The following is a 20,639-nucleotide window of genomic DNA, read 5'->3' on the forward strand; positions in this document are numbered from 1 at the left end:
CATTACAGAACACTTTTTTATTTAAACTGTTATCATTTTTTTAAATATTGAAAACAGCTTAGAATTATTTATTCAGAACACTTGGATTATTCTTTGAGATACTGGTAAACTGGTTTCTGTCAATAATGTACCTTATGATTTGTCTAATTTGGAGTTTAGACTGTAAGTAGGGAAGGATGTGCAGAATAACAATTGAAAATGCCAAAGGTGGTTTCATCACATTTATAATAAATATGTAACAAGCTTTTAGTTAATTGTTGTGGTAGTCATACACCATGTAAAAGAGGAACAACCTGTGTAAGACAAGTGACAAAAGAGAAACAAAACACCTAATAATTCATGAGTTGGAAATGTACAGGCATCTTTATTCCAGAAATTGTATACACGATGAAACAAAACTGTTCCCTCTAAAAAAAAAAAAAAATGGGTTCAAAAGTGCTGCATTAAAAAATTATATTATGGCACCCTCTAATGTACATCTGGAGCCATGGAAAGATTTTTTTGGATTGCATACTCTATTTAAAGATAACAAGAGCAGTCATTACATTTCCTCCCACAATGAGCCAATGTTTCCCACAGTAGGACTCAAATTCAGGATACTAATCTCACAATGATGATCCTGCTCAAAAGTAAGTTAAGCGTTGTTTAACTTACATAAGAACATGAACAAGAACATAATTAAAACAGATCAGTTTCTTTTTAATGTCATACAATTCTACCATTGTTATGTTTTCCCTAGAAGGATGTCCACTTAATTTTATATCCCAACACATGCTTGTGGAGAAAATACTGATGAACTCCTTACCAGAAACTGGATTGCCATGTATAATGTTCATATTAGCTTTGGCATTTCAACTAATTCATGTATTAAACTCTACCCAGTGTTATTTAGTTGAGCTTTACTAAAGAAGCTCAGTTGAATTCTCCATGTCTATATGCTCAAGGTATAATCTAATGCCTATCTTCAGGTAAGAGCATTTCTTCTCAGAGAGGAGCTGGGAGAAAATGTTATGTTAAAAGGATAGTGTACACTAGAACTATAAAAAAAGGTTTAATATGGAGCAACTGGTAGAATTTATATAATCTATAAAGTTCAGTGCCAAAATCAGCTTTACATTCCATGAAAACATGTTTATAATTATGAAAGCTGAAAAAGGCAGTCAATTAAAATGGCTGGGGTGTAGGACAATATGGCTTTGCTAATATGTGAGAAGACTGCAGTTATACTCTATAAGTGAGGCTATGATAATTTTTAATGAACATGGCTAATGTACTAGTATTGGTTTTAGGGGAAATCTGCTTTAAATGCTTAATTTGCACTAAGTGGATAATAGTGAATTAATAACAGACGGTAGTGGTTTAGTGCAAATTTTGTAAATATGCACAATGCTCGTAAAATAACCTCAATGAGGACTAATTTATTGTTATACAGGATGAGATTTTTGAAGCTGTCTTAAAATACTGAATAAAGTTTCAAAGTTTCCCAAAATTAATACAAATTACATATTTCTTCAATGCTTGACTTCTTTCAAAACTATTATATGCCAATTTGTTGAAGTTAAAATATTATTCCACACTTAGACAAAATCAGGACTTGATGCGTTATTGTAAAGAGTATTCTGAACACACTAAAATATTTATTTTGGATTTTGCAATCTCTTTTTTTGTTATGAAACATGCATTTCTTTATGCTGGTGTCTAGGTCACTTAGTGGTGGTTTGAAAGTGTGGCACATTTCTTTATTCTGAAAACTTCAATGTGAAGATGAGAAGCTATTTGATTGCAGATGCTAACACTGTAACGGATCAGATCAAATAGTGACAATACCTGTGGAAAAAAAGAAAAGAAAAGAATGATTGCATTAGTGGTGTGCTATGGTTTATTTACCTTTAAAATTCTTTCCATTTGAAAATATCAGGCACACTCACTGGAATCTTCATGAAGGTTGCAAGTGGCAGGCTTATATATTTCCTCCTCTATCTTTATAATTATTATTATAATTTTATTTTTTATAAGCTGCCACAAGTGTTTTGCAGCGCCATACAAAGGAAAAGTACAGGGAGACAAAACTTAACATTACAGTAAATAAATAACAAAAAAAAAAAAAAAGTACAGGTAAAATGAATGCTACAATTCAATACACATTACAGCTTAAATGTTAATAGTGAGGACTAGGTCAATGTGCCACTAGGGGCAGGTGGGCAAAGATGGAGATGAGTATGTTGCCAAAGATGGTCGCTGAATGTTTGAGTACGGGAGAGCTGTGAGTGAAATGTGAACAGAAGAGGGCTTTGACAACAGGGGGGAAGAGGGCTGTGCCTGAAGAGCTTACGGTCTAGTAGGAAGAGGAGACAGACAGATTACATGAGGTTCAAGCAGGTGGGAGGTTGTTTGATAGCAGGATGTAAGCAGGCAGAGATGGTCAAGGCGTGTGGCAGGTGTCGAAGGACAAGCCTCAGAACTAAGTTATGCAGTGGAAGGGTACACTTTGATGAATAAATGAGTTTTCAGTGCCCGTTTGTAGCTTTGTTAAGTCTGGGAGAACTGAACAAATGAACTCTGAAATTGTACCTGTTCATTCAAGCCCAACTGCCTTCCCTCTTCTTTCAAGTTTACCTCCCAGTTAAATCACATGTTGGTAAGCACGGGCAAGGTCCTCTACCCTCTAGCTTTTCCCCTGCACTATCCCCATTTCCAATGAACTCCAACTCACAGACAGGAACTTTCATCTTCCCAGGGCACGTAATCAATTGACTGCAACTTTTAAAGAGTTAGAAAAAGGTATTTTTTTTACTGGGGATTTAAACCATTTATTTGTATTAAGGTTTTATTGAAAAAAAAAAAAAATAACCATGTTTTAGAAGCCTTTATCAACCATATTTTAATGCCTTCCAGCATTTATAATGTTATTAATCTTTCATTTCAATTTAGAAGATGATAACAAGTTATTGTAGGGGCACTACACCTGTTTCATCAAGCAGCAGCAAAGAAGTGGGGAGTCATTCCCACGTAAAAGCAAGCTGTTTATGGTGTTGCTACAGTGCCCAAGGTCACCCAAAAAAGAAAAAAACAGAATTAGTGACTGAACCAGTCCCTCTTTCTTAATTTGGAAGGGTGCAAGACATCTTATTTGTTACAACTGACCCAAAGGGATTTCCTACCTTGACTGGCCCAAATTTAATCCTGGCAGGAATGCCACCTCTCATGAACATGACCAAGGTATCCTGTTGCCATCAAGTGGAGTTATTCATCATCCATTAATAATAACCCTTTCACACCAGCCTAAAGTCCCAGGTTGGGCCCGGAACAACCCACGACTAGCGCTGGTTTGTAAGGTTCCCGCGCCAGGTAAATTTCCTGAGTTCAACCCGGGTGTGAAAGGGGTATTTGAAAAAAAGGGATATTTCTTGGAATGGACACTCGCCTTATCTACAATTGTGGACTATACATAGGGCCCTTGCACACCTATATACCATAAATATATATACAGTTGTTCACATAAGTTTACATACCCTAGCAGAATTTGTGATTTTCTGGCTATTTGCCAGAGAATATGAATGATTACTCACAAACTTTTCTTCCACTCATGATTAGTGGTTGGGTGAAGCCATTTATTGTCAAACAACTGTGTTTACTCTTTTTAAATCATAATGACAACTACCCAAATTACCCTTATCAAAAGTTTACATGCCCCAGTTCTTAATACCATGTATTGCCCCCTTTAACATCAATGACAGCTTGAAGTCTTTTGTGGTAGTTGTGGATGAGGCTCTTCATTTTCTGAGATGGTAAAGCCTCCTGTTCCTGTAAATTCTTGGGCTGTCTTGCATGAACTGCACGTTTGAGATCTCCCCAGAGTGGCTAAATGATATTGAGGTCAGGAGACTGAGATGGCCATCTCCAGAACCTTCACTTTATTGTGCTATAGCCAATGACAGGTCGACTTGGCCTTGTGTTTTGGATCATTGTTATGTTTGAACATTCAAGTACATCCAGTATTTTCTGATAACATGTTGTATTCATCTTGCCAATAATTTTGACCAACTTTCCAGTGCCTTTGTAGCTCACACATCCCCAATACATCAGCAATCCTTTCATCATAGGCCCTGTTGACTCCTCTCCAAATGTAATGTTTATGGTTGTGGCCAAAAAGTTTAATTTTGGTCTCGTCGCTCCAATTTACTTTGTTTTGAGGCTTGTTTCTGTGCTGTTTGGAATATTGTAAGCGGGATGCTTTTTGGCATTTGCGTATTAATGGTTACTTCTTCTGGCGACTCGACCTTGCAGCCCATTTTTCTTCAAATGCCTCCTTCTTGTGCATTTTTAAACAACCACACCAATTTTTTTCAGATAGTTCTGTATTTCAGCTGAAGTTTGTGGATTATTCTTTGCATCCCAAACAATTTTCCTTACAGTTGTGGCTGAAATTTTTGTTGGTCTACCTGAATGTGATTTGGGGCCTTATTCTAGTTCACTCTTTCTGACAAAATCCTTCTTAAATGGACAAAACCATGTGCACTGCAGGGGGCAGATGTAAAATGTGCAGAGAGAGTTAGATTTGTGTGAGTTATTTTGTTTCTGTGCAGGGTAATAGAGATGGGTCGTTCGCGAAGGAGGTCAACAGCAGACTCAGCAGAGGCTTGACCATCTTCTACTAGTACAGTATCACAGAAAGGTGTGTAGAAGTATGAACAGACACACAGACTTTGGTTAGGCAGTGCACATGTTTTTTTTTATATTAGATCTGTGTTTGCTGGGCTGTGTAGTACTTTTAACTTTCATTTGGGGGGGGGGGGGCTTGGCAATGAGCAAATTTAGTCCCCCTTGGCAATGAGCAAATTTAATCCCCCTTGGCATAAAGCAAATTTAGTCTCCATTGGCAACGAGCAAATTAATACCCCTTTTACACCGCCGCAAAACCCCGGGTCTTCGGCGGGTCAGACCCCGGTCAGCGGCAGTGTAAATGGGACACACCGTGTCCCTTTACACGGGACTTCTACCCAGGTCCTGGCAACTGGATTGTTTGTCAGACAATCTTTGGTCAGACAGTCATTAAGTCGACATGCAGAAAGGTCGACATGGGAAAAGGTCAACATGGACGTTAGGATGACATGAGGAAGGTCGACAGGTCATAAGGTCGACATGGGGTTTTCACTGTTTTTTTACCCGAATGTCAACACAGTCAACATGGACACAGTTGGAAGTGAGAATCGGACGCTCGCAATGCTTCGGGCACAGTGGCTCACTTCGCTCACCACACTATTATAATCTCACTCCACACCCTAATGGATTGTAGGGCATGAAATACCGCCTGTCGGCACATGTCGGCTCAAAAAACAGTGAAAATCCCCATGTCGACCTTATGACCTGTCGACCTTCCTCATGTTGACCTATAACCATGTCGACCTTGTTCCACGTCGACCTAGTGTCTGTCGACTTAGTTCAGTCGACCAAACGACCGTTTCCCCAGGTCCTGACCTGGGTAGAACATGGCTATGACCTGGGTAGAGGGCGGTGTAAATGGGTACACTGGGTCATCCGACCCGGCTCCCATTTACATCAATGGGGGAAGTCCAACCTGCGGACCGCAGCGTCCGCAGGTTGGACAGGGGGGCACAGACAGCCTGCGCTGCTGTCTGCTATATTCAGCAGACAGCAGCGGAGGAGGTGAATGGATGCCGGTGTGCGGCATCCATTCACCTCCCGGATTATTTCATCTCCAAGCGCCGCCTCCATCTACACTGTGGTTGGACACTGCAGTGTAAACGGAGTAAATCCCGGATCCGACCTGGCTTGGATCCTTCTTCCAAATGCCGGGTCGGATCTGGGATTTTTGGTGTAAAAGGGGTATAAGTCTCCCGTGGCATTGAGCTTGAAATTCCTTGAAATGAGCATGTGTAGGTAAGTGGCACTGGGAAATGGGAGCGTGTATGCCTGATATGCTGAGGGCCTATTGGGGAGATATTCAAGGGGAGGGGCTACAGGCTAATTGTAGTAGTACAGAGACCGGTAGCCCCACAGGAAGGGACCCTGAGATATATAAGGGGGGCAAACCCAATGTATTCAATATTCAATTATCTACTGTGTTTACCACGCAGGGCTATTCAACTATTAGTCAATTCCCCTGTGTGTAAAACCATGCTTTTTGTCAGTCATCTAGTTGAACATCCCCCCTTATTGGATGTGCTGCTACATGGCGCTGTGTTCGCCAGCCGTGTCCTCATATGTTTTTCTGATTTGCTTGGCATCCCCCCTTGAGGATAGGTGCCATTGACTTGTACTTCATAGTCAGATCGCACAGTTTATATTTTTTTGCGCATCGCTATGATAGATCTATACATGTGGTTTATTATGCGCTTCCCCTTGCTTATATGCTCAGCGCTGGTGTATCCCATGTATTTATGTCTGTTTTTTTATTTTTCATGTTCGTGTATGTGCATTACTTGTTGTTATATTCACTTATGTATTATGTCTTGTTTATAGTGGTTGCTTCGGCAACCCGGCCTCCGGATATCCGGCAATGATGTCCCACTGATCGAGGTTGGTGTGATGTCACGTCTCCGGCTGGCGACGTAAGAGGGTCCCGGAAGATGGAGGGGGGCAGCTGACACTTGGTGAAGGTATAAGGTATGTGCTGTATTGCATTTCGGTGATTTTGACAAAGGTTTTTTATTTCCCTGCTGTTGGTGATTTTTCTTATTACTTAAGACCAGCGAGTGCCGCTCACCCTCCCCCAGATTACCGGGGCTGTAATATATATATATATATATATATATATATATATATATATATATATATATATATATATATATATATATATATATATATATATATATATATATATATATATATATAAGGGTTCAGGAATCTCACACTGCCACAAGGAGAAACCCTGACCCTTTCTCAACAAGACGCAGAGAGGATCCTCAGTACTTGTTTCCTAGCACGGCGCCCATCGCATCCTATACCATAAGCCATAAAATGGTATGCAATGCGATGTTACGCGATGGCAGCCAATGTTATACAATTTTAAATCGTATACCATCGCATTGTATGCCATATACAATGGTATACGATTTAAAATTGTATAAGCACCCTAATGGGTGTTTTCAATGTTAAATGGACCCCCTATAAGATTATTTATTGTATAAGCACCGTAATGGGTGCTTACAATGTTAAAAGCACCCCCACGCCACCCCCACTATCAACGGCAACCCGAAGCGTGGCGAGCATAGCGAGGGGCGGCGGTACGCGTCCTCTGACCTTTTCATACCCCCACCATCCATGTCGGGGTGAAGTTGAATCTAGATAGTGTGGCGAGCGCAGCGAGCCACCGAGCCCGAAGTGTGGCGAGCGAAGCGAGCACCACGCGGGAGACGCGGAATACATGTAAAGTAATGCGCATGAACTCGCCACGCTTCGGGCTCGGTGGCTCGCTGCGCTCACCACACTATATAAAATCAACTCCACGCCGATGTGGATAGTGGGGGTATGAAAAGGTCGGAGGACGTGTACTGCCGCCCCTCTGGGGCTCGCTGTGCTCGCCACGCTTCGTGTTGACGTTGATAGTGGGGGTGCATTTAACATTGTAAGTACCCATTAGGGTGCTTATACAATTAAAAATCGTATAGGGGGGCCATTTAACATTGAAAAAACCATTAGGGTGGTTATACAATTTAAAATCGCATGCGGGTATATGGCATGTGATGCGATACAATGCATAGTATGCCATACGACCGAATATCGTGGGCGCCGTGCTAGGAAACAAGTACCGGATCCTCTTTACAGAGAAGCTCTCTGCCACAGAGACAGCAGAAACAGCTGAGTCCTTATTTGAACAATTACTCTGTCTAAAGAAACGCAAAGCCGATTACCTCCTACACGGTGTAACACTCTCTGACTACCACAGAGAGAAACGCATACCGAGGGGCTTCAGAATTCGCAACGCGCCTACGATCGGCCGTCTGAACCCTGACTTCTGTCGAAGGTGGGTGGACCTTCAACAGAATACGCTTGGCCAGCAGGTCGAAAAATACAAGGCTGACCTTATTCGTTTTAAAGCCAACAAGCTTAATACAGATAATCGCGATTACGGAGAAAATGCTGGTAAAGTGGGAGATGTGTACAAGGTTAAATTGATTTTGAATAAGGAAGGGTACTCACTCAATTTTGCAATGCCATACCATGTAGAAAGCGCTTGATTGGAGACAATTTCCTCCTACAACAGGACAATGACCCAAAGCACACCTACAAATTATGCAATAACTATTCAGGGAAGAAGCAGGCAGCTTGTATTCTGTCTGTAATGGAGTGGCCAGAGCAGTCACCAGATCTCTACCCTATAGAGCTGTTGTGGTAGCAGCTTGAGAGTATGGTACGCACGAAGTGCCCATTAAGCCAATCCCACTTGTTGGAGGTGCTTCAGGAAGCATGGGGTGAAATTTCTTCAGATTACCTCAACAAATTAACAGCTAGAATGCCAAAGGTCAGCATTGATGTAATTGCTGAAATAAGGAGCATTCTTTGACTAAAGCAAAGTTTTAAGAACAAAATTATTATTTTAAATAAAAATCATAATTTCTAACCTTGCCAATGTCTTGACTATAATGTTCAATTCCTTTTGCAACTCATTTGATAAATAAAAGTCAGTTTTCATGTAAAACACAAAATTGTCTGGATGACACCAAACTTTCGAACGGTAGTGTATATACACACATACATACACACAAGCAAGAATAGCTATACAGGTTACCTGTTAATGTCAGAGAAATGTGGAAGAATTGATATATTATTATGAATACGATTTTACTCAGAAAGATACAGTACTTGAACCTAATCTGAGACCTGTGAAATACTAATCCATTCCATCCATGCAGTACATTCTTAAATTCCTTTAAAACAAACATTCATACCTTTCGGGGGTTGGGATTGTTTAGTTGACTATAACTAGGTCGACAAGCATTGGGTCGACACCACTAGGTAGACTTGCAGCAAGGTCTAAACGGGTCAAGGTCGACATGGGTCAAGGTCAACATGGGTCTAGGTCGACATGTGTCTAGGTCGACATGTGTCTAGGTCGACATGACATTAGGTCGACATAAGCGTTAGCTTGACACAAGCGTTAGGTCGACATGGACTAGGTCGACAGTCAAAGGGTTTTCACTGTTTTTTTTTACCCGAATGTCGACATGGACACAGTTTGAAGTGCACCGCATGGCTCACAATGCTTCGGGCATGGTGCCTCGATACACTCGGCACACTATTTTATTCTCCCACCACGCCCCAGTAGATTTTTGGACATGAAATACCACCTGTCGGCACATGTCGGCTCAAAAAACAGTGAAAAACCCCATGTCAATATTTTGACTGTCGACCTAGCCCATGTTGACCTTGCTGCATGTCGACATAGCGGTGTCGACCCAATGCTAGTTGACCTAGTTACTGTAGACCTAATGACCATATCCCCTTTTGGATGGTGTGTGTTATGTAAATTTGAATATGTAAGATAGTACCTGAAACTGATATTGTAAGAAGCTTTCTATGTGTGACTTGGTTTACCTGAGAGATAATTCTTAGGCCTGGTACACACCAGAACGATCCTGATTGTTAGTAGATCGTTAGCAGATTGTGTGATGTTTGCACAATCAGATTGTGTGATGTTTGCTAACAATCTGTTAACGATCTGCATCCAATCCGATCTGAGTCTGTATCCAGTTGAATGGATCTTTTACAGATCCTACTTGCAGCAGATAGGATCTGTAAAACGACTAAACGACAGCGGGGACGTGCATCGGAATCGGATCTAAACATGCCCAATCTACATACAATCTGCATCCAATCGGTCGGAATTGGATCCAGATTGATAGAATTGAGCCCTAATCGTTCTGGTGTGTACCCCCCCTTACTTTATACAGAATTTTTAACTTGCAAGAGGTAAATTTTATATGCCTGGAATAATCCTCCTAATGTATCTGGTATAATAGTAATACAGTATATACAGAAATACAAAGGGATACACCCCTCTGGTAAAGTATGAACATATAGTAAGTCCGCTCGAAGCTAATGCTTTGAAAGCTAGTGATTGTGATTGTGTTTGTGTATGTGTGATAGAGAAAGAGATGTAGTTTAATTTGCTACCAACAGAAGGCAGTGTTTAGGAGACACAAACGGACACTATATTATAAGGCCACTTTTCCCATAGGGAACTTTTGAGATGGGGGCATGGTGTTTGAGGGGCTACACCCCAAAAGTGACTGGACTTACTGAGCTGAAATTTTGCACGGATGCATAGAATCGTCAACCGATGCTTGCCAAATTTCCAGGCAATATAATAAAAAATTAGCAAGGAGCAATCTAAACTTCCAACTGTCAGTTTTTTTCTAACACTTCAGAAATGGCTTATTGACATCGTTTTTCATTAGAGTCTATGAGGGGATTTTTGGGAAGGCATAACTCAGGGTAGAGGAAGAATTAAGACTTGGGGTTTGTTTTATTAGATAGATTTTGTCCCAGTGTAGTGCCTTTTGGCAAACCTTAAGGTTTTCCAGATAGTTACAGGTTTTTATTATTTAGTAAAACATGCCCCATTATAAAAATAGGGCTTTTCAACTTGTTGCGCCTGCGCGGTGGCCCCCAGCAGGGGGTGTTCACAAAACCGGAAATGATGCAACCAGAAGTCCGGAAACGGGTCCTGATATATGAAATGAACATATTTTTAGAATTGACATGCAACAGGTGTTAATTTTCTACCCCATTACTCTGGGTATAAAACACTGACACATGGTACCCCAGATATCACCTTGAAAAAGCTGTAAAGCGAAAAGTGTTGGTGGAACAGAGCCAAGACACCCATCTTCTGGACTCCAATATTGTCCCCATCTCTTGAGACCGGACCAGCTTCCTGAAAAACCCCAGCAGCCGTGGCCAACAGGACATACAAATATCAAGCGAACCAGGTAGAGCCCCTAACCAACAGGCGCTCCTTGGGTTGGAGACTGCAATCTCTCCTAAAAAAGTCCTTTCAAATCGGCCTCCAAATATTGGGATTTTCCATTAAGGAAGCACTATAGGAACGGACACAGGACACCATCCTGAACTTTGGGTGACTATTCATGCACTATTTTTTTATTTTCTGGTACCAACATTTCGGATTCAGTACTGAATCCCGGCGGTCGGGATCCCGGCGTTCAGAATCCCGATGCTGAAATCCCGACTGCCGAAATCCCGACAAGGGGGGCGGGGATCGCCCCCCCTTGCAGGCTCGCTGCGCTCGCTACGCAGCAGGCCCGGTGCCTCGCTACGCTCGGCACACTAATTTATTCTCCCTCCATGGGTGTCGTGGACACCCACGGAGGGAGAATGTGTCGGGATTCCGGCGTCGGGATTCTGAACACCAGGATCCCGACCGCCGGGATCTTAACTGCATCCCCACATTTCCATAATGGAATAATTTAATGAATTTACTTGATACTTTTTATTTATATTCTTTTATTAAAATTGTCTTTTTAAACCTGTTGCATGTTTTTAGACAGCGCGGTTTCACCCTCCTTGTTTCTGTACTTTTATAGGTACTTATGTAATATCTGGGCTCCCGTTTTTCTTATGAGACCGCGTCCGCTCGCCGCGCTCGCCACACTATATAAAATCAACTCCATGCGTAGTTGGATAGTAGGGGTATCAAAAAATGGGGTGCATTTAACATGGGGGCGCCGGATAATACATAAGTACCCTTTTATATTATTTGGGCTTGACACCCAAATTCCCAAAACTGCAGCTAAAGCAATCCCACTCCTTTCTAGGCACCCTCTTTGGACACCTAGTGTCCCTAAACCCCTCTATTGGGTGTAAACAGAGAGGCTTCTAATAGGTGTACAAAGATGGCCGACTGTGAAGCAGTCTGTGTGGCCAGAACCTCTCCGTAAACTTTCACCTGGCCAGCATTGAGGTACTGGGGGGACAGTGAGTGGGTTGCGCTGGTGGCTCATTCATACTCAGCATATACTCAGTGACTGAGCTGTCAATGTGTGGAGGTCTGTGTGCAGTACAGCACAGTACAGTACAGTGCCCAAAGAAAGCCGCCTGCGGGTGTAAGCCCATCAGTTTGTAGCTGAGGACCAGGGCTTTCCAACTAACCAAGCCCCGTGTCTCTAGCTCCCCGGGAACCGGAGATATCGCCTGGCAAAGCTGTAACGTTTTTCCCCCATAGGATAATATGGGACCTGTCAATTCTGACCCCCACCCATTTCCGACAGCTGCCAGTTCCCGCGCTGGCATCACAGAAGCTTGTGCTTGATCTCATTCATTTTTAAATCACTGGGCCTTCAATATGATACCAGGCTGGTCCATATTGATCAATCTGTTCCAGAGATATTGCGTGTAAACCAATTTTTTTATTTTTGAAATGTACTTTCATGGCTGTTCATGTTCTTTGAGGGCAGATTACTCTGGAACCAAACGTTCCAGTTTCACAGGACCAAAATCATTCAAAGCCCACTCAAAAGTTCTTCAATATACTTGTCTCATGTAAATGGGTCAGTTTGTTCCGAAGATATAGCCGGTTAAATGAGATAACTGGTTAAAGGGGGGGAGGGGTGTTTTTTTCTCCCCATCACACCAGAAAATTCAGGGACTAGGCTGGTGTAAAAGGGGCCAACCTGGGAATGCATTTTCTGGTGTGAAAGGGGTATTATTCAAATAGCCGGCACCTGCAGTGCTCTGAATACAGCCAGGCTCTGCCACTGTCAGTGGCTATCACTTCTGCCTGGCGGCGGCAGTCCCCCATTTACCACGAGCATGTATTTCCCCTTGGCAATGAGCATGTAATCCCACATGGCAACGAGCATGGAACTTCTGGCAATGAGCATGGAACCCTTGGCAATGAGCATGTAGATAAGCAGCACTTATGTAGCAATATTTTTAATAGGCATTATGGTGTTTGGCATAATACATAATGGACATAATGGCGTGCAACTTAACTTTTAATGGACATTATGGTGTAAATGTTTAATGTGCGCCATTGGTGGACAATGTCCCTGTTTATAAAGCGTATTGTGAATTTTGGCTTAATCTGTGTGGCATTATGTGAATTCTGGCTCAATCCGTGTGGCATTATGTGAATTTTGGCTCAATCCCTGTGGCATTATGTGAATTTTGGCTCGATCCGTGTGGCATTATGTGAATTTTGGCTCAATCCGTGTGGCATTATGTGAATTTTGGCTCAATCCGTGTGGCATTATGTGAATTTTGGCTCTATCCGTGTGGTATTATGTGAATTTTGGCTCAATCCGTGTGGCATTATGTGAATTTTGGTTCAATCCGTATGGCATTTTATGAATTTGTCTCAATCCGTGTGGCATTATGTGAATTTTGACACAATCCATGTGGCATTTTGTGAATTTTGACACAATCCATTTGGCATTATGTGAATTTTGGCTCAATCCGTGTGGCATTATGTGAATTTTGGCTCAATCCGTGTGGCATTATGTGAATTTTGGCTCAATCCGTGTGGCATTATGTGAATTTTGGCTCAATCCGTTTGGCATTATGTGAATTTTGGCTCAATCCGTGTGGCATTATGTGAATTTTGGTTCAATCCGTATGGCATTTTATGAATTTGTCTCAATCCATGTGGCATTATGTGAATTTTGACACAATCCATGTGGCATTTTGTGAATTTTGACACAATCCATTTGGCATTATGTTTATTTTGACACAATCAATGTGGCATTAAGGTAATTTTGGCTCATTCCATTTTGCATCATGTGCAAGGGGCAAGTATAATGGGGTCTAGTATTTTGTTGCATAATGTGTAGAAGTTGTATATGGTGTTGTACACTACACTCAACAACACGCCCTCTGTTGAGTGGTCACACCCCCTTTTCAGGAGCACGACTTCAGCGCGCGCAGAACTACATCCTTCACTTTTGTCGGCATGGTGGGCCTGCATACTTTAAATGCCAGGGCCTATTTTAATCCCATACCCACCCTCTCTCTGCCGCTCTCTTAGCATGTACACTGGCACCACTAACATCGCCCCTCCCCTACCCAAACCCTCTTTAATCATGGTGCCCACCCTGTCATTTTATCCTGGATCCGCCCCTGGAGGCCAGGCTCCCGGAGGCTGACAGGGAGGAGGACAGCGAGGTGACCAGAGCCAACGGTGACATCTGGACCTGGGGGGGGGGGGGGGGCAGCAGCAAAAGTCTATGGATAGCAGCACGACAATCTGGAAGTTCTTGGACCTCTCCATGGCCGGTGCGGGGAGTCGGGGCAGCGGTACAGCTGGGTGTGCACACTGCAATCCCCATGCACAATGTAAGCTATTACACTACTACCCCCTCTCTAACCCAGCACATTGCCCTCTGAGCCTGCTGTCCTAGACAGGAAGGAGCCAGCAGCAATGCCTAGACATGCTCTGTCTGATCTCCGCAGCAGCAGCATAGGTAAGAGAAAATGCCTGGGAAGGAACACGGGGGTAGATTTATTATAGCGGCGCCTGTCGCCGCTATAACAGTTCCTGCTTCGCCTCATTAGCGAGGCGAAGCAGGAGGGGACACCGACAAGATCTATTAAGATCTTGCCGCCGGAGTGGGGGAGCGCTAACTCCCCCCTCCGGCGATGTCCCTCCTGGAGACAGCGCATCAGTTAATACTGATGCGCCGTCTCCTTCCCCCCCGGCCGGCTGACTGCGCATGCGCGGGATCTCGCTAGACTCGTGAGATCCCAGCGCAGCTCAGCGCCAGCAGCAGGGACAGTGCTGTCCCTGCTGTTAGATATAGGGCATCGCCGCCTGCAGCTGGCGAAGTCGACAGCTGCAGGCGGCGGAACGGTCAGCGATGCTGACCGTTCATAAATCTGGCAGGAGGCAGGGGCGCAGTGCAAAATATCACCTCGCCCCTGCGCTATGCCTCCTGCCCCACACCGCCGGCGTTAGAGTAAACGCTCGGCGGGTGTGATAGATCAGGGGAAGCACTATCCCCTGCTATAACGCACGGGGATAGCGCAGATTCCCCTGATCGCCGAATAATAAATCTACCCCACGGACTGCTATAGGAGAGATGGGGTAGAGAGAAGGCATTACTCATTGACAGAAGCAGGTGGGCACTAGGAACCAGTGTGGATGGCTCTTCAGGCAGTCACAAACTCCAGCCCAGCACCTCTGATTACACAGCTTCCTGCACAGTTTTCCACTCCAGCATCCAGCACTGTGTATGTGCCAGATTGAGCAAAAGGGACAGGAAGAGGAAAAAAAAGGGGGATGGTGTGTTTTGCGCTGCTGAATATATGTATAAATTTAAAGAATATACTCCGTCCAAATGACCAACGTGCAGAGAATGAATGACACGGACACACTGCTTATACAGTATAAATTTTTCTATATATTAAAAGGGCATCAAGTAATACACAAATTACAGTACATAAGAAAAACAAAAAATGTGAAAGATAAATAAATGAACACAGTAAAAATAGAAATAGATACAATAAATCTGTATTAAATAGATTGATTAAAAATAAATAAAAAAGGGGAATTATATACTGTGGGTACAGAACCTAAGGATAGGTAGTTCTTAATATAACTAGGGCTGGACGAATGCTTGGGGTGCTCCGCTGTTTAGTAAGCCACACAAATGGTTAAAAGCCGGTTAATAAGTAAGCGTCTAGCAGAAATGCTGTTATCCGGATATTGTTCCAAAGAACAGTTATTGTTTGTACATTGGTATGATGTAGGGTCAACAGTCATTTAGCATGTATGGAAAACACGCATTTAAGATGGATTATGGCCGGACTCCACATAAATAGCAGTTAGTATGCAGTAATTTAAGACAGGGTTTCTAGGTTTTGTCTCACCCCGTTTAAGCAGCAGTCAGTGACACTTGCCAGGTCTGTTGGTTGCTCCGTTCACGGAAGGAGGAAAGCGGCCGGTAGTTGTCCTCTGTGGGTCACCTCTCCTAGGTGCCTGCAGCTAGTGGATCCTTCTCAGGGAAAGGGAGCGTCCCGAGTGTACAGGCAGCAATAGTTAATACTGGGCGCAGGTCCTGATAGAGCGCCAGAAAGCTGTAAATACAGCGTGTTTGCAGGCAGCTGCGGACAGCCCCAACGTCCTGGTATAGTGACGTCAACTCGTTTTGTCTCCTTGGTAACGTGGAGACTTTCTCAAGACGGATACTGACGATTGGTCAGTGTCCTATTTATACGTTGGAGTGTGTTCTATTGAGCTCATTAAACCATTAGCCCTATTCATTAGGTAATATATATATATATATATATATATAGATACAGATACTTTGTTTAAAAAATGTAAACAATTGTATAATTCTACGAAAGTGTTACTTTATTAAAAAGCAGTGTGTCCGGTTAATACATACAATGCAGCCTCCTTCATTAACTTCAAGATATAATTTATTCTAATTAGAAGCTCTCAAGGATTAACCCAAACATGGTTAGCCCTTGGAGGCACAATCATTCAGCTACAGTGGTGCCGTTAATCTATAGTACAAAGTTATTTCATTAATATACAAATATCGCAGCAGAGAGAGATTATCTAATAGTAACATATAATTATGACCAGAGAATGAGTAATAAGTACTAAGCACTATTGTTATTATTACTAAAAAGATTGTACCACGAGTATGTCTTTAAACCTACAGATATAGTATTCAATTAGGATGCACTTGCATGTAGAGGGAATCCTTATTTCTTCTATGGTACAGCAACCAGCAAAATGACAATATATTTTCTCTATATGGGGTAAATCCTCATGCAGTGTCCAATTATTTGTTAAATACTTATCCATACTATACATATTGATCAATTTATTTATTTATTTAGTTATTTAAATTAACTTGTAGAGGAGACCCCAAAGATTGGGTACCAGTATTGGTTAAATCAGAGATGTTCAGGTTTACAGTCCCCAAAAGACCTATTGTAGATTAGTAGGTGCATTCTTATAGTTTGTACATTTGGAATATTAAAGTCCGCTTTGATAGGACAAAAAAGGAGTCATTCACAACCTCCCATTACATATGTATCAATTAACGGCACCACTGTAGCTGAATGATTGTGCCTCCAAGGGTTAACCATGTTTGGGTTAATCCTTGAGAGCTTCTAATTAGAATAAATTATATCTTGAAGTTAATGAAGGAGGCTGCATTATATGTATTAACCGGACACACTGCTTTTTAATAAAGTAACACTATCGTAGAATTATACAATTGTTTACATTTTTTAAACAAAGTATCTGTATCTATCTCTATATATATATATATATATATATATATATATATATATATATATATATATATATATATATATATTATTACCTAATGAATAGGGCTAATGGTTTAATGAGCTCAATAGAACACACTCGAAACGTATAAATAGAACACTGACCAATCGTCAGTATCCGTCTTGAGAAAGTCTCCACGTTACCAAGGAGACGAAACGCGTTGACGTCACTATACCAGGACGTTGGGGCTGTCCCCTGCTGCCTGCAAACACGCTGTATTTACAGCTTTCTGGTGCTCTATCAGGACCTGCGCCCAGTATTAACTATTGCCGCATGTACACTCGGGACGCTCCCTTTCCCTGAGAAGGATCCACTAGCTGCCAGCACCTAGGAGAGGTCACCCACAGAGGACAACTACCGGCCGCTTTCCTTCCTCCGTGAACGGAGCAACCAACAGACCTGGCAAGTGTCACTGACTGCTGCTTAAACGGGGTGAGACAAAACCTAGAAACCCTGTCTTAAATTACTGCATACTAACTTCTATTTATGTGGAGTCCGGCCATAATCCATCTTAAATGCGTGTTTTCCATACATGCTAAATGACTGTTGACCCTACATCATACCAATGTACAAACAATAACTGTTCTTTGGACTTTCAATTCACTAACAAATATTAACAATATCCGGATAACAGCATTTCTGCTAGACGCTTACTAATTAACAGGCTTTTACCATTTGTGTGGCTTACTAAACAGCGGAGCACCCCAAGCATTCGTCCAGCCCTATTTCTATTAAGAACTACCTATCCTTAGGTTCTGTACCTACAGTATATAATTTTTCTTTTTTATTTATTTTTAATCAATCTATTTAATACAGATTTATTGTATCTATTTCTACTGTGTTCATTTATTTATCTTTCACATTTTTTGTTTTTCTTATGTACTGTAATTTGTGTATTACTTGATGCCCTTTTAACCCCTTCCCGACATTTGACGTACATTTACGTCATGGCCGGGATGTACTTCCCGACGCATGGCATAAATGTACGTCATGGCTTTAAACTGTCACCGCGTCTATAGACGCGGTGACAGTTTAAACATGTCTGCTGTCCCTGACAGCAGACATGTCCCTGCATGCCCGGGGGGGTGGCGATGCCTCCCCCCCGTCGGCGATCGCTGTGATTGGCTGTTCAAATGTGAACAGCCAATTACAGCGTTTTCTGTGTACCGGCGAATAACGTTCGCCGGTGACACAGGGATCGGTGGTGATTGGTGCTGTAAAGTACAGCACCAATCACCACGGGGTGTAAGGGTGACACTGGTGTCACCCCACCTCACCCCACCCGCCCCCAAAGGCCGTGATTGGTTCGTCGGACCGACGGACCAATCACAGCCATGGAGGGTGATTTAAACTAACGGTGACTGCACTGCAGACGCCATTCCGGTCTGGAATTGCGTGCAGTGCGGTCACCGTGCCTATCTGCCGTGATATACTGACCTGATCCTTGCAAATACTTACCTGATCACCTGATCACTGCTTGTAGCGTGCTGGATGCTTCCTGGATCTGACTTCTTGTGACTTCCTGTGTTGTGCTGCTGCTGCTGCGTGATAGAGTTATAGATAGAGAGATAGAGAGAGATAGAGAGAGATAGAGAGAGATAGTGACAGAGAGTGCTATATTTTGTGTCTGCTGCCCCCCCCTGTTGTGCTGATCAGTATATCTGTGCTGATCAGCAACTTTTTGGGGGTGCTGGTTTTTTTTTTTATATATATATACAGCTGTGCTGCGTGTGCAACTGACTGCTGCCCCCCCCTTTTGTGCTGATCAGTATAAATTAACTGATCAGCAACTTTTTGGGGGTGCAGGTTTTTTTTTTATATATATACCTGTCAGTGCTGCTGCTGCAGTGTCATAGAGTGATAGATAGTGAGAGATAGAGAGATAGAGAGATAGAGAGAGATAGTGACAGAGAGTGATAGAGAGTGCTATATTTTGTGTCTGCTACCCCCCCTTTTGTGCTGATCAGTATATCTGTGCTGAACAGCAACTTTTTGGGGGTGCAGGGTTTTTTTTTATATATATAACTGTCAGTGCTGCTGCTGCAGTGTCATAGAGTGATAGATAGTGATAGATAGTGAGAGATAGAGAGATAGAGAGAGATAGTGACAGAGAGTGATAGAGAGTGCTATATTTTGTGTCTGCTACCCCCCCTTTTGTGCTGATCAGCAACTTTTTGGGGGTGCAGGTTTTTTTTTTATATATACCTGTCAGTTGCTGCCAGTTGCACTGTCAGTTGCACCAAAGGTTGTGCACCTGCTGCCCCTCACTGGTAATCAGTGTCGCATCACTGATCACCTTTTTTTTTTTTTTTGAGGGTGCTGTGGGGTCTTTTTTTAATTTTTTTTTTTACACACACTGTGATTTTGTGGGTGTCCTGTGGCCACTGTGCGCTGATCAGTGACGTACATCACTGATCAGCTTTTTCGGCACAGGGTTGATCTATTTTTTTTTTTTTTATCAAATTCCTGTTGCCTTTGAGCGCTGTTCAGTGACGGACGTTACTGACCAACATCTGTGCTCAATTTTTGGCGCAGGACCTTTTTTTTTATTTTTTTTTCTGCACTACATACACACTACACACTACATACCCCCCCGGGTTGAAATAAAGTTTGTACCCCCCCCTACACTATACACGTGTTGAAACATTTCACTACCAGAAACACAAAAATAAAAATGGCATCCCAAATGTCATCCCAAATGTCATCCCAGTCATCCAGAAGAATGTATTCAGCGGAGGAGGCATATGCCATGTTTGCCTCTGACTCTGACACAGCCAGTGAGGCAAGCGGGGAATTTGAAGGATTCATCTTAAGCTCCTCTTCCTCCTCTAGTGATGAGGGACCCCCTCAAAGACGCCCCCGTAGAGCAGCTGAGACCCCCCCCCCAATAATTGATCTCGTATGGACCCCACCACCAGACAATTTTGAGCCCCAGGTTCCTGAGTTTTTGGCCATCCCAGGAATCCAATTTGATTCCACAGGTCTCAGAGAAATTGACTTTTTCAAATTATTTTTCTCTGATGATTTTATAAATTTAATGGTGGACCAAACTAATTTATATGCCCAGCAGTTTATTGCTCAAAACCCCACGTCATCATTTGCTAGGTGGACCCCTGTAGATGCAGTAGAGATGATGACGTTTTGGGGTCTGGTGTTTCATATGGGCATAGTAAAAAAGCCAGAAATTAGGCAATATTGGAGTACAGATGTTCTGTACAGCACCCCACTTTACCGTATGGCCATGACCCGGACTCGTTTTGAGTTAATCCTTAAATTTTTGCATTACAACGATAATGCACAGTGCCCACCCAGAGATGATCCCACCTTTGACCGGCTATTCAAAGTCAGGCCGGTC

At 42.7% G+C, this 20,639-nt stretch overlaps 1 protein-coding gene across 5 annotated transcripts in view; it reads right to left on the reverse strand.

The window, feature by feature from the left end:
- Nucleotides 1–208: 208 nt before the first annotated feature.
- Nucleotides 209–20,639, reverse strand: part of LOC146060207 (choline/ethanolaminephosphotransferase 1-like) — a 552,072-nt gene continuing 531,641 nt past the window's right edge. For all 5 annotated transcript variants that reach the window (XR_014470393.1, XM_083173192.1, XM_083173191.1 and 2 more), the window contains one exon: nucleotides 209–1,827. Coding sequence is in view for 4 of the 5 variants with exons in the window: in XM_083173192.1 (XP_083029318.1) it covers nucleotides 1,708–1,827 (120 nt within the window). In the remaining variant the exon portion in view is untranslated. The remainder of the gene's footprint in view (nucleotides 1,828–20,639) is intronic.

This window comes from Crinia signifera, chromosome 2 (assembly GCF_055691185.1).
Source record: "Crinia signifera chromosome 2, ASM5569118v1, whole genome shotgun sequence".
Classification (NCBI taxonomy): domain Eukaryota; kingdom Metazoa; phylum Chordata; class Amphibia; order Anura; family Myobatrachidae; genus Crinia; species Crinia signifera.